We start from the raw sequence: 14,748 nt of genomic DNA, 5'->3' as shown, positions 1-14,748 counted from the left end.
CAGAGACTATTGAACAAGCACATGCTTTTCCAGGTGTTATGGGGATAGTGAAAAGCCCACAAGGCAACATACTGTATGCAACCTGATACAGAACATGTATCACAGACATGCAGTACAGCTTGTATTGATCCCATGTCGGTTCTGTCTGTTCAATAACATATCAATGCCCCTGCTACAAAAATGCTGGTCATTTTGTTCATAATTGAACATTGAATTTAAATTGAATACTTGAAATTGAATTGAACTTAAATTTCTTATATACTGTAAGTGATAAAATATATTGAGAATTAAAATAAACGTATCTAACTGTTTTAAGTCCCACAGCTGGAAGGTTCTTATTAATAATTTGGAACAACCCATTTAAAAAAAAAGAAGTAATTTAACAAACCATATTAATGCAGTGTTCTTTTCTCAAAAGCCAAGGCACTTTTTTTGTTATTATAAGTTTGTATAGTACTTTATTATTAAACTATTTATAGAGATGATTTGCATATTAAAACATGTTCATATATTTATAGCTCTTTGATGGAATTGAATGCGAGTTTCCATTGTTTTACATCTACATGATAATTGATGGTAAGTCACAATCATCCATTTAATGAAAATTACCTTTATACTTCTTTGTAATGTATCCTTATCACAGTTGTTAAGCTTCTAAAAATTACTAGTAATTAATAGATCACTAGTAATTTGTTTTTTAAAATACTTTTGTTGCTAAATAAGTTCAAATTTCAGAACTGTAAATATAAAATTAATATCATCAATGCAATGTTTTATTTCACTTTGGTAAATGTGTTTGAATTATTCTTCTTTACAGAAACTCATAAATAGAAGGATTAGTACCTGTCATGTTTTAGTGAGTGCTTACATCTTTAGGGTAAATTATTTTTTAATATTATAATGTTTCAGAGGGATAAAAATGGTAACATTTTATTCTATTGTTTGTTACATTCAAGGTGTTTTTAGAGGAAATTCGGAGCAAGTGAAAGAATATAAGAAATTGCTGGATCCTGTGATTTTTCATTCCTATGATGGTAAGATGCTGGCTGTTTACTAGGATATTATTTCAAGATAGGATATTTTAGAGCTTAGATCTTAAATGTGTATCCATCACCTCACATGTAATAGAATTTAGAGTTATGGGTCTGTAGTTACTTGACTTTTTATCACCACATTGATGAACATTACATTTGCGATTCACTAGTCTGGGGAGGGGCTTCAGTGACTTTTGACTTTTGTACTAATGGCTTATAAGTTCATATGTATTATTAGCTTGAGTATAAATGTAAGTCTCAAGTTGGGGATTTATTAACTTTGAGTGTTTGTAGATGTACAGTATTGTTGAATTAATCGCTAGTAAACACCTAAGGGGAATACTGTTTTTATTACGTCACGCATTTCCCTTTCATTGTCTAAAAACATTCTCATTTTTCCAAATGTTTGCTTCATTCTTCATTCTTGATGGCTCATTTGCTGTTCTAATACTGAAAAAAACGTATTTTAGCCTTCACTGCAATATTCCTTTCCATTACTGCACTCTTTTTCTTTAACTGGATTTTGATTTTTAAAAAACTAAGTTTTAATCATTTTGAATCGATTTGTTATTTTTATATCCTTCTTAATCTTTTTTTTTCATTTTTAAATATAGATATGGGCACTTATAAATTCTGATTCAGTTTTCAAAATAATATTCAAAATATCACTAATGTTCGAGTTTCACTTGTGTTAATGTAAGAAATTGCATTCATTGTTTTGACTTTTGGAAATAAATCAAGCTATGCAAGAAAGTACATGCATAGAAACATTTGCACTGTTTTTCATGGTAACAAATTATTGTGGCATCTGAGATCCTGTTTAAGTCATTTTATTCTTGCAAATGAATTCCCCATTTTTTTATAAAATGCATTGGTTTTTCATAATGCTGACATAGCTTTAATCCATTGAGGACTCGTGTAGGTTGGTTTGCTATGGAAAAGGTATCTCTCCCAAGTATGTTTTTATATGCATTTAATTAATGTTAAGAATTTGCTGTCTTAGACTATGTAGATAAATGGTAGAAAATGCTAGGCTGCATCTTTAGCTTGAGATTTGGTTCTTTAAGGGATGAATCCTTGATTAATAATAAAAGGAAGATTAAATATGGCTTTTGGGCCACAGCATAAAACATGAAATATCTGTTTCCAGCAAGCCATATATTGTTATATTGCATTGTAAATTAAATGGCTTAAAACACAGACAAGCTTGGTAGTCTCTCCTTTGGATCCATCACATCTGTTTCTTTTGAAAAGAAAAAACATAGCCCTTTGGCTCTGCTTGTCTGATGAACAATACTTCTTTTTTCTTCATTTTCTTTGAAGTATATATTTTTCAAATACCTCCACAGGGCATGCTATTATCCCGAAGTATTACCATGTGCCAGCTGATTTTGTAGAGGCCGAGCAGAAGAATCATGGGAGCCAGAAGCGTTTTCCCAGTAACTCTGGACGTGATGGGAGACTTTTTTTGTGGGGGCAGGCCCTCTATCACATTGCAAAACTGCTTGGTAAGTAAAAAAAAATAACTAGATCAGTATGGGTGAAATGTTTTGCCTTTTACAAATAAAAGTGCAGGAAAAGAAGTGCTCAGTGTTTAGTGCAATTGCTTCTTGCAAGTGATTGTTGAGTAGATTTTGCAGTTAAGTTATTGCCACATAAAGCTTTATTGTGTCAAAAGTTCTGTCTTTTAAGCAGGGCAAGGAATCCTTTGCATCATTTTATTCTAAAACTACACTCTCTTTGAAATGCTAAAAACAAAACTGTCTCATTTTCCCTTCATGTAATGGATTAATGATCAGTGGATGGTCTGATTAGCCCAAAAGACCTTGACCCAGTGAGGCGCTATGTGCCACCTGAAGATCAGAGGAATGTCAGCATGAGATACTCCAATCAGGTAAATCATAATGATACCACCATTTCATCAATCCCAGGCTCATTGACACATAATGAATATCTTTCAGAAGAGCTCAGCTGAAACGTTTGAGAGCATAAGAACAATTACAAATGAGAGGAGGCTATTTGTCCATCTAATTTGCTTGCTAGTGTCTAATTGATCTAAGGATCTCATGCACTATTTGGGTTATACTAAATTACAATTATCACATTAGCCATTATGAAGTACAGCACAGTACTAGATTCATCATAGGCCTGTTCTGTTTCTTAGAAAAACCTTAATAAATCATTCTTAATAGTTCTTATTTTAGATTGTATTTATTCTTTATTCACAAAGCCTATGAAAAAGGAAAATGACAAACTGGAAGTCTTCAAAGATTGATTGTAATGGAACTGCATAATATTCACACTAACTGTTGCTTGTCTATTGTTTCAAAGTATGCACATCTTATTTGATTTCATTTTCATTTGAAGTATAAGTGATATTACATAGATCTGTGCTTTTAAGAACATTTTTCAAATAGATGAATAGCTTAGACTGTTAAGATAATCACAGCTAGACTGTAGAATTTAAGTTTGGTTTGTGACAGGTTGTATAGGTGTTTTCTGGAGAAATTTTGGCAGTCATATTCTTGTTTTAATTTCTTTATTTTGTTTTCATAAGTAATGTTTTTTGAAGAATGCATCATTCACACAAAGGTTTTTGCCTTTTCTGATTCAAAATTGATTAAGTATTTGATAAAAAATCTAATATTAGGCTTAATATTCAGTTGTTTGGACAGTCATTCAAAAAACATCATAGTCCTTTTTTGTGCCTTTTTTATTAATGTTCAAGTTTCCTTTGCTAGTGACTTGTAGTTTCATGGCTTTCAAGCTGTCTCTCCAGGCTCTTTCATTTCCACTCCCTCTGTGTTGGGAAGGTACTTGTGTTATATTATCCTGCTCCTCGGTGTTACAGGGTCTATGCCCTAGTAATTAGCAATGTAACTTACTCCATGGTCTAACTCGGTATTTCAAATATAATTTTTTATTGCTAGAGTTTGCATTTTGTCTTTGTTTGTCTGTAGGCTTATTTTATGGTTGATTCAATGCATATAGCATGCTGTAATTCTCTGGATGCAACTGGAATTTCTTAATATGTGGTCTACCAATACCCCCTGTGCCAAACTAACAAGAGGCATATCTGCAAAACGTTCAATGCTGCAAATTATTTGAGTAATTGTCTGGGTCACTTCCCATAAAAGTAACAGTTCTAGTCTAGATCTATAAAAACCTCAACAGAATGTCTGAATGTGGTTATTTGTATGTGGTAAATTTAATTCTTTTTTAGCAAGTCTGATTTTCAATGATTTGCAGGAAAAGTGATTTGTTGAGTACGCCCTGAAAAAAAGCAAAATTGCTTTCCAGTTCAATAATTTCGACAAGGTCTTTTTGTATACAGATACAGTAGAACTTTCTTGAAAAAAGCCTTTGACTGCATCTCATAGATAACTATACTACAACTACAGTAACTATACAATATGAATTGAAGGAAATCATTTGAGGGATGCTGTTTTCCATTATTCATTTTACAAAGAAGTATAAAGTGATAAAATTATGTAATTAAAGAACATCAAGGTATATTTATTGAGTTCTATCAAGCAATAAATCTGTCTGTATTTGTTCTCTTTGGTGTTTGCTGTTTGATTTGACTCATTATGAGGAAGAAAATGAATGGTTCTGCTTTGCTTTCTAAACAAGGATAAGATGTTTTTTTTCTTACTTATTGCTGATCTTAAAATTGAAAATTGAAATTTCCTCCCTTGCCTGTTTAGGTATTGATGGGAAATAAAGACATTTTTATGCTTTTTGGTTTTGGTTTTCTTTCATTTAAAGTAGTACAGGAGCCAGATGCTCAGAGGTGAAATACCAGTTATACACAGGAGAGTTTAAAATACAGGAAAAACACATTTTTACATCACTGTCAGAGAATGTTAATTTGCTTTAATGCATTTCATTGTTTTTTTTAATCATTTCCAACACATTGTTGAAGTTATATAAGTATACAATTTTGCAATTTTGACTTATTTTAAAGGCAACACCTTCACTGTTATTGTATAAGATAAATATCTTATGTTGTGAAATGCATGTATTCTGTATTTTCTTTACTAAGATGAGGCTGATGGAAAAACCCTCAAGTATTGTTGTTGCTAGAAGCTTTCAGTCACCCACACAGTTGCTTCATGATCTGAGGTGAAGATACTGTAATGCCTATCCACAAGTGAAGAGAGACAAAACAAAACCTTTAACCAGAACTAACCTTCCAGGTCTGTGCTGCATGAATGATGGTTGCTATTGTTTGAAAGAAAGTGATAAGTCTTCATCTGAGCCTGCCTCCAGAGAGATTTTGACCTTCTCAACAGGTTACTCTACAACCATAACAAGCATCAGCAAAGCTCATAGGACTACCTCTACTAATAGATAAGAAAAGAGCTTGAGATTACAAAATACACAGACATCTGTAAGCTCAAGATATTTGTACACTGTGTTGTCTAGTACTGTCATTATGTTGCAAGGATATACACTAATATAGTTGTATTAGTATTGTATTTAAAAGACGAGGGCATTATTATTTTATCTCAGTTTTGTTTGCCTCTGACTTTCTGGCTCTTCATTCTCTTCTCAATACTTTGTTACTTAGGTTGATACTTACACTGACCACCATTGATGTAGTAACACGTTAAATTTAGTACTGTATGTTAAAGATAGAATTTATAAATGCAAAATGCTGAAGATTATATATAAATTAAAAAATACATAATTATGTTTCTCAGGAATATTAAATGGATGCGAAGATTATTTATAACTGTAAACAGAATGACTAATGTTTCTAAGAATTTTAGAATGACTAAAATTAGATAAAGCATTAAATAAAGTTCACCTGTATCTTGTATATTGGAACAGTAGCTTATGATAAGAAACCTGTTGGCTGTTCTTTGATTCATTGATTTTCAAATCTACCTAATGGTAAATAACATCTGAAATATCCATTTTCAAACCTCATTAATGGTAAATAACAGCTCACCTGTTTAACTTTCATAAGATAGTAGGTTTCATATTGAAGATTGTATTGTTTGTACTTTGCTGTCTTGCTTCATGACAAAGACATTATTCTGTGTGGAAAATATTGTTGCCGTTAATTCTAGAAAATTAGTAAAACTATCTAGGTTTATTACAGCCATGCCTTAATATGACCATTTTCAGCAGAGAGAAATCATTTAGTGCAATAGATGTTTGTGACATGCTGTTACAGGCAAATGGCTAAATGACATGCACATAGAGTAGACCCATAACAAGCAACCTGGCCTGGAGCTGAATTGGCATTTTGTTTTTCTAGTATGACAGGTAAATTGGATTAAAGTTTCAGGGTCTGTGATGCCACAGTGGCATTAATGCTTTTTATGTTTTTAGCTGCTTTGCTGCCTGTGCTTCCTGGTAATCAATGTAACTATTTTATCTTTTATAAATAATCTGATCTAAGAAAGCTCTTGACAAGACAGGATTTTTTCAAGCACAAATTTGTGTCAAAGATCCATAAATATCAGCAAGATTGAATCCCTAAAAATAAAGAAGGACTTTGTTTAATCTTTTATCCCTGGAAACTCATGTGGCAAGTGTAAGAATAGAGGTACTTGCATTTAATAATGTATTTTCAGTGAATAAAATCAATGGAAAATTGTGGCCTGAATACTGAAGTCATGCATTATTACAGCAAGGTTCATTGACTGTTGTAGTAGGTTATCATCGATTATCAAGGGCCCACAGGGGGAAGGGGTTGCCAGCATTGTTCAAAATTGCCATGTAATCGCATCAGAATTTTTTAGAGCATTGCGATTTGTTGTTGTGTGTGTTTTGAGTTTTTTTTTAAACTATATAAAATGTTTGAAATAAAGTCCACAAATAGGCTATATACACATTTTCTACTTACAGAAAGTGCTGTATCGTACCCATTTCATCAGTTTAGTTGTTGCAGAGTATAATATATTTAGTTTCTCATTAAACAGGGAATGTACTAAATGTTTTTTTTGAAAATGCTGTGTGATTGACTTCAATTAAATGTATGTGTACTTTATATGTCTGGAAACACAATTAACAATTTCACAAAAAATAAAATCACAAACACTTGGCAACAATTCAATTTATTCCACATATCTTCACAAGATGCTTGTAAACATCTGGGAATAATATGTATTTTCCTCATTTTAGCTGTTACATGGTGTTTGTATATTGCTCACTAGCACAATCAAACATACTATGCATGCAAAGCAAAACTAGTGCCATTGCTGGGCACCCAAAACAGATTCAAGATATACAGTACATATGAATTTATTTTTTATATAGTTTTGCTACATTTTTTAAGAAAAGCATCTCTATGCTTACTGTTCTCTAGAATATAAGCAATGTGGATGTATTGTGTCTTTTATGATTTTTTTTTTATTATGTAAAAGCTTAAGTACGCAAACAGACATTAAAATGCATGGAAATAGCATGCACTTTAAATAAGAAAATCAGTTTTGTAAACTGGTACATTCCTATTACTTTTCAGTTGGTTGTTTGTGCATTTTTTATGATTTGTGGGTTTTGTTAGAGATGTGATAACATGGCTTAGCATCCAAGATTTGGTTTGGCTGTCTAAACCTTTGCACCAATTAGTAGTTCATACTGTACATTAAACATGAGTTTGAACAGAAAGCAGATTGATGGGTACCATGTAAAACCAGGTGGAAGATAGTTCTTGAAAAGGGTATCTACGTTATGGTGTAATTGTACTTGAGTGAGACATTCTTCACAATTTTTTATATTATTATTATTATTCATTGTCTCCTCCACCTTTCATAATATTTGAGACAAAAGAAGCCTTGTCTCTAGGTGAACAGATGTGAGTGTGTCATGGTGGTGATTTAATAAATGCACTGAGAGTTTTTTTGCAACATAACCAAAAACCCTTGACATTTTTCTCACTGTACACATAAAAGCCTTAGTTAACAGAACCTTGAAGATTTCATTCTTAAGAGGAAATCTTCTTACAAGTTTATTTCTTAAGGTTGGTGAAAATGTCCAGCTTCACTCTTCAGATTTTCATACCCCTTCTATGTAGCTTGCTTTACAATTTTGAGGGTAAACATGCTAATCAATAATAATAAGTAATAGGTAATCAATAATTAGCATTGCTGCCTCACAGCGCTGGGGCCTTGGGTTCAGTTGGTTCAACTGGATGGATGGATCGATCATCTAGTGTGGCTCTGGAGATAATATACTTTATAAAAAAGGGCTGCTGGTTTTGGGGGACATGATGTGCATTTTTGTTTGGCTCGCTTTGGAGCAATCAGAGATTCAATACAGGCATTGGAGCGCTGTTGAATTCACAATTAGTTTACTTTTTCAACTAAAACATTTTAAATTTGTTGTCTTATTAGTACTTCCACCAATCATATATTTGACCTTGTGTATTCTGAGAAGTTGCCTTAGGCGATATTTCCTTAATGTGCCATGTATCCGATACATTTTTTACATCCTGCGGCGATGGATGGAATTTTGGTGTACTTATGGTAATGTTTCTAGGATTAATTACTACAGACAGACATTGATTAAGTGATAACCCACATTGCATTTTAAAACTAAATTGTGTTCACTTGTTCATCATGTTTTGAAATATTTTGTCTTTAGGTTTTTTCACACACCATTTTTAATTTGCACAGAAAACTAGTTTCTTTAATATGAGTTTTCATGCTGTGTAGAAAGACTGTTCCTCCCAGCATTATTGCATACATTGTACGTGACTTGGGAAAAAATATTCTTGACTCGTGATGATGTTGTCTATTTCATTACACACTAGGGGATAATGTAACATTTTTTTTTGTATATTGAGCATATTCAATTAAATATACAGTAAATAAGGCAGCTTAAAACCTCAACAAGGACAACAAGGGTTGTTAAAAAACATTCAATTATTTTGTTTAGTTAATCTGTTTTTTTATTGTAAGTAGCTGTAAATAATATGTCTCTGTGGCAATATAATAATAAAGCCTAATATATCCCTGATATAATGTATTCTAGCATTATATGTATGATCTTTTTTGGAGTCTTACTGTAACTGTAGTTAAAAAGGTGGAAAAAGATTTGTCATGGAATTGAAAAATGGTCTGACAGCTTTCTGTATAGCCTGGTGAGTATCCTTTAATTGCTGTTCTTTGATGGATGATTCAGCAATGGGTGATGACCCAGAAACTCTGTACAAAGTGCTGAACTGTGTACCGTGTATATAATGTGATAACTGTTCAAAGAAATCATGCCCAAGGTATTGCATAGTAAAATCTGTAGCATTTTTTTTCCCAGCATTTGCTGCTTTTTATGGATAGCAGCAATGTGTTCTGTGTGTATAATTTTACCTTAATTAGCGGATGTTTTTAAATCTAAGCTAGTGATTCAACTGTGGTTCAGTTACCATATAACTCATTTAAGGATATAAATGCTGAACGTTAATGTGGATGAAACTAATTGAACTAGTCACATTTTGTTTAAAGTGTTTATTGGAGTTCAGCCGTCTGCTTTCAAAAAGCGCAGATGAAGGCACTGTTGATACAACATACAGTATATGCTTTTTTGCCTCACTGACGTAAAAAAATAAAGACTGTTTAAGAATGTTGTCTTCTCATTTTAATTAATGTGCTTTTTAGTTTCAGTACCCCTTTAATCTTATGTGAGTGGAATATGTTCTATATTAAATGTTTACATAAAATGTATCTCTAATGGTAGCCTATATATAATATATAACTGTAAATATAGATGGTAACAGCTTAACATCTAAATGAATCCAATCCTCATGACAAATAACATTACACTTTCCTGTACCTGGGGAAGCATTATAACACATCTTCTTCCTTAATACAGAACTCATAAATCTGATTTAATGTTCCTTAAAAGGACATTCTATTATTGTAGTTAGGAACAAAGTTGTATGTGCACGGTAGTTGTATTTTTAATGTCTACTAAAATATAAACAGTTTGTGACTTACTATGTAGGGTAAATACCTAGATTGTTTAATCAGATGAATACAGTAAAAATAGACTATAGGGTATTACAGTATCTATAAAGGTTACTGAAGTTGCTGTTGTCTGTTTAAATTGCTCAAAAATGTATATTGTGCTTTATTTGTATGGTCATAATTTATTATTGGGGGAAAAAATGGAACTGAATAAAATTAATTTTAATTGGTGATCTGGGACTGCCCATGACTAATCTTATTTGCAAATGTGTATTGTGAGAAATTTGTGTAAAAAGAAATACCATAATGCTGAAAAGTCAAAAACAAGATAGTGGAGCTTCTTTTTTCATTTAATGTGGAAAAATGTATAGCTACTTTAGCCTAATGTCAAAAGTATCTCTGTACTTTTTATGAAATGTGACTTTAATTTTGTTTCTAAAACATTTTTAAATATAAGTCTTTTCTGAGGGAGAAATTAACATAAACAAAAACATTTTAAAAAAATAAAGTAACAATGATTTTTAGGTGTCACCATGTGCAGTGGTAAGCATTGCTGTGCCCTACCTTGCACCTGTTACTTGACGTGATAAGCTATGGTTCCTCCATGATCCTTAATTGGAAGAAGGGGTTAGAAAATGGATGGATGGTTGATTTTTATTATATTTTCTATGGACTGGGGTACGTCTTTTTAGCATTTCTGACAGGATTGCAAGTACTTACAGATATTGCATGAATTGGATTTCTCCAAATCAAAGCTGAATAGAAGCCTTGAGAACTGTGTTATACAGTATGTCTGTTGCCAATGAACCAAGCTGTAGTCTCCATAGAGCTGTTATGCTCCATCTGCTCTTGCTCATCTACCTTTGTATGTTGGAGCTGAAAAGCCTATATCAGATGCCTGCTCGTGCGATGTGTGCTTGTAATTGGGAGGTGACAAGTTCACCCTGTTTATACCGGCTAAGGCAGTCTATACTTCTAAGTGAAGCCTGAAGTACTGTCATTTTTATAGAAAGCCTTTAAGAAACAGATCAAAGTTTGACCTGACTTTGTAAAAAAAAGAAAATAGCACAACATGAAAAGTAGTGGTTTGAATTGAAAATATTTTTTCAATTACATGCTATAACCCAGATGTGTGTGCTTCTAATAGAAAATGCTGTCCAATTGTAATTAACAAAGAGACGGTACAGAAACACATTTTTTAATGAACATTCATTCTGAAGAATAATCATAGTGACCGACTTACTGAAATGAAAAGCAACCTGCATTTTGGGTCTCCAGAGTGGGTAAACTTGTATTCACATGTAAGATGATTATTATGGATGACTCATAATAGCTACATTTATGAATATTATTTATAAATCATCTGTGGCAGCACATCTCAGACCTCAGCCCTTTTGTCATCTACAATGTCTTTGGCAATATGCCCCCTCGGGTGATAAAGATATACAGCTTTGAATCCCACACAGCTGATATGCTATCTTTGCATTCTGCTTGATTAAAAAGCTCCAGGAGAGAATCTCAGATGCCATGTTTCCTTACCTATTAATTAACTGTTTAAAGAGAAGTTATAAGGCTGTCATTGTTCTGCTTTTCTTTTTAATGGCACTTGTGATGTTATACTAACAAGATCTGGATTCAAGTTGCTGATGCAAGTTTGCTCTGCTTTCCAGGGTCCTATTGAAAATGACGTGGTGATTCATGTTGCTCTGATTGCTGAGAGCCAGCGGTAAGTATGATAACACATTAAAAATCTGTTGAACATTTGGATGTTATTAAGTTGGTTATAAGTCTTCTGCTTTAAGTGAGGTGACAAGAAAACCATTGTCTTGGCACTCTATCGCAATCTATTTAATTTCATCCCCAGGTGTCCAGGGGTTAAGGGATGTAACATTTAGGATGGATTTGGATGTAGGTGGGTTTCTGGTGAGGGACTTAGGAAGCGTGACAACAAAAGTTTGGTGCGAAAGTGATTTATTTTAAAAAGGTGAATAAGTGACTGGTACGTATACAGGACACAATAACGCACAGAGAAAAGGAAAGTGAGCAGTGCGAAAGGAAAGAAAATAACAAAACCAAACGGATCTAGCGAATACAGTGAAGTCTAACCTAACTAACCCAAACAAACAAAAATCTAAAGATTTCGGCGTCTTCATGCTCCCTAACTTCCCTACACTGAACTAACCAGAACCAAAATATTGGTAAGGGCCAATGGGAAATTTGGCCAGGACTCCGGGGTTACACCTCTACTCTTTTCGAGAAATTCCCTGGGATTTTTAATGACCACAGAGAGTCAGGACCTCGGTTTTACGTCTCATCCGAAGGACGACGCCTTTTTACAGTATAGTGTCCCCATCACTATACTGGGGCATTAGGACCCACATGGACCGCAGGGTGAGCACCCCCTGCTGGCTCCACTTAAACCTCTTCCAGCAGCAACCTTAGTTTTTCCCAGGAGGTCTCCCATCCAGGTACTGACCAGGCTCACACCTGCTGAGCTTCAGTGGGTTGCCAGTTGTGAGTTGTAGAGTGATATGGCTGCTGGCAACAACAGTTAATACTTCTTTATGCCTTCCACAAAATACAAAAATTCACTGCAAAACATATCTTCAGACATTTGTCATACATTCCATTCAGGAAGATGAAAAGGTGGACTTTGTTTTTCAGCCTGCAAGTCTTCCTGAACACCTATGGTATTCAGACACAAACCCCTCAGCAGGTGGAGCCCATACAAATATGGCCGCAGCAAGAGCTAGTGAAGGTAATTTATTATGCTGACGTTACTGTCTCATGTATGTCCTTTTTGTCCTACTTGGGATTCAAAATTACAGTTTTACTGCTGATTCTACCTGCCTTTATTAACATTTTTTTACATATTGTGGCATCGATGGTTAAGTTCAACTTTGAAAAGCTGTGGATTGTTTTGAACAGCCCTTTTATTGGTATTTTAGATTTACACTGAGCAGAAAAAACTAACCTTGTTTTTTTTAGCTGTTGTTTTGAAAAGAAATGTAGTCCAAAGACAGAGGACAGGCTGTTTTTTTAGCATTGCATTATTTGGTTTAAAGGTTTACAAAAACATATTTTGGAGAGTGATTTTGTTAAATTTCCAGTTGTACATTTTTAAAGATAGGATTGCTCTTTATTAACTGTTTGTTTTATATTATCTTATTTTGTAGAATGTTATTTGTATAATGTTGTATTTGCAAACTGATTTTGTGCTTCTAATTCTATAGTAGGAGCATGCCCTTTATTAAGCCTTTTTAGGTTCTCCTTTTTATCAAGTAACAATAACACTGACTTTTGGTAATCAGATTTTCGTTTTTTTGTTACCCTTTTTTACTTCTGGAAGTACATGTTTTAAACATAGACCTAGACACAGTACATTAACTTCCTTTACTTGCCAGGGATTTTGAAATTAAATTTGCAATAGAATTAATTTTTAATTGAATGTTTCATCTTTTCATTGTAATGATTACCTTAAATTATGTTCTCTCCATCATTTTTGGATGTCTTTTGATTTGTAGTGTTTTACATTTTTTCTTTCTCAAGAAGCAGAGTAATAAGGGTTATAGGGCTCCATCTAGTGTCACAATGAATATAACTATCTTAAAACTAACAAGAATAATTTATATAATTAAGTAACAAGCATATTTTTCTAGTAAAATGTGCACGTCATGTAATAAAACTGTCTAATGACCAAGAGTAATAATCAAATATATAAGTGAATATTTATCAACATTTAAGATTTTTTCACGCTGTGTATATACTGTATAATCCTGTTTTGAGTTACGCATCTGCTATGATCAAGTTTTCCTACACACTGTAATCTTTAGCAAGGATCAGGCAGAAGCAATCAGTTGGGGAAGAAGATTGTAGCTTTGCCAAAGATTCTGTATCATTGGCAACAACTCCACCTTCACAATAGTTGACAACTATCTGTGTAAACTAAAAGCAGTATCATTTCTTATCCCCTTATCTTGTCTTTGTTAGCTCTTGTCAATTACTAAGTCTGACTATTTAATTTTTCATTTCAGTTTTGGTTTTTATACATTCTCTTCATAGGGTATCTAATATAGTTCAGGTGGGTATGGTATAGCTAACATAGTTAACGAATATAGTTATACATAAATGCTGTATCTGTATTCTATATACTCTAGATATTGCATATTTCTGTAAAACAACAAAAGATAAAATGAGAAGGCATAAGACTTCCCCCAGCCTAAGCTGGGAGACTGTTTGTTCTAGTCCATGTATATGTCGTATACGACACAAAATTGCTGCTGGCATACATTTCTGCTCCTGTGCATATCTTCCTTTTTTTCTTGGGTTTCTCATGCAATATGAAGTGTTATAAAATCAATTGTGAGCTGCCTGTTCAGCCTCTGATCCTATTGAGCAGCTTTTGGCAAGTTCACCCCATGTGGTTTGCACTGCTTTGCAAATCGGTATTGATTCTCAGCCTTCACCAAGCTCACGTTCAAGGCTCTATCAATTGCAACCTTCATTTGTTTCAGCTTTGAGAGCTTTGCCCGCTGACAGGCATCTCCTTGAGGCGAACAGGAGAGTGAATGGCTATAAAATCAGAATCCTTCTTTAGCTGAAGTCCAGTACTCATTTAGGATGTTTTCTGCTTTACAATGGAACACTGGTAATTGATTTCATATAAAGCTTTCAGAGAATTAAAACCTTGTGAGCATTCATTTCCAGAGCAGATGGGAATTGCAAAACTGTAGCTTAGACACAGAATACGGAAGGAAAAATTGAAAAATTGTTGTTAGAGGGATCCAGTTTTGCTC

General features: G+C 33.4%; 1 protein-coding gene across 4 annotated transcripts in view; it reads left to right on the top strand.

The window, feature by feature from the left end:
- The window catches only part of phkb (phosphorylase kinase, beta), a 58,206-nt gene that overhangs the window by 29,874 nt on the left and 13,584 nt on the right, over nucleotides 1-14,748 (top strand). For all 4 annotated transcript variants that reach the window (XM_088614188.1, XM_088614187.1, XM_088614185.1 and 1 more), the window contains 6 exons: nucleotides 519-576; nucleotides 957-1,034; nucleotides 2,384-2,542; nucleotides 2,834-2,928; nucleotides 11,623-11,678; nucleotides 12,617-12,710. In XM_088614188.1, the coding sequence (XP_088470314.1) occupies nucleotides 519-576; nucleotides 957-1,034; nucleotides 2,384-2,542; nucleotides 2,834-2,928; nucleotides 11,623-11,678; nucleotides 12,617-12,710 (540 nt within the window). The remainder of the gene's footprint in view (nucleotides 1-518; nucleotides 577-956; nucleotides 1,035-2,383; nucleotides 2,543-2,833; nucleotides 2,929-11,622; nucleotides 11,679-12,616; nucleotides 12,711-14,748) is intronic.

Source organism: Lepisosteus platostomus, chromosome 20, assembly GCF_059453375.1.
Source record: "Lepisosteus platostomus isolate fLepPlt1 chromosome 20, fLepPlt1.hap1, whole genome shotgun sequence".
Classification (NCBI taxonomy): domain Eukaryota; kingdom Metazoa; phylum Chordata; class Actinopteri; order Semionotiformes; family Lepisosteidae; genus Lepisosteus; species Lepisosteus platostomus.
This window is presented reverse-complemented; position numbering and strand designations above follow the sequence as displayed.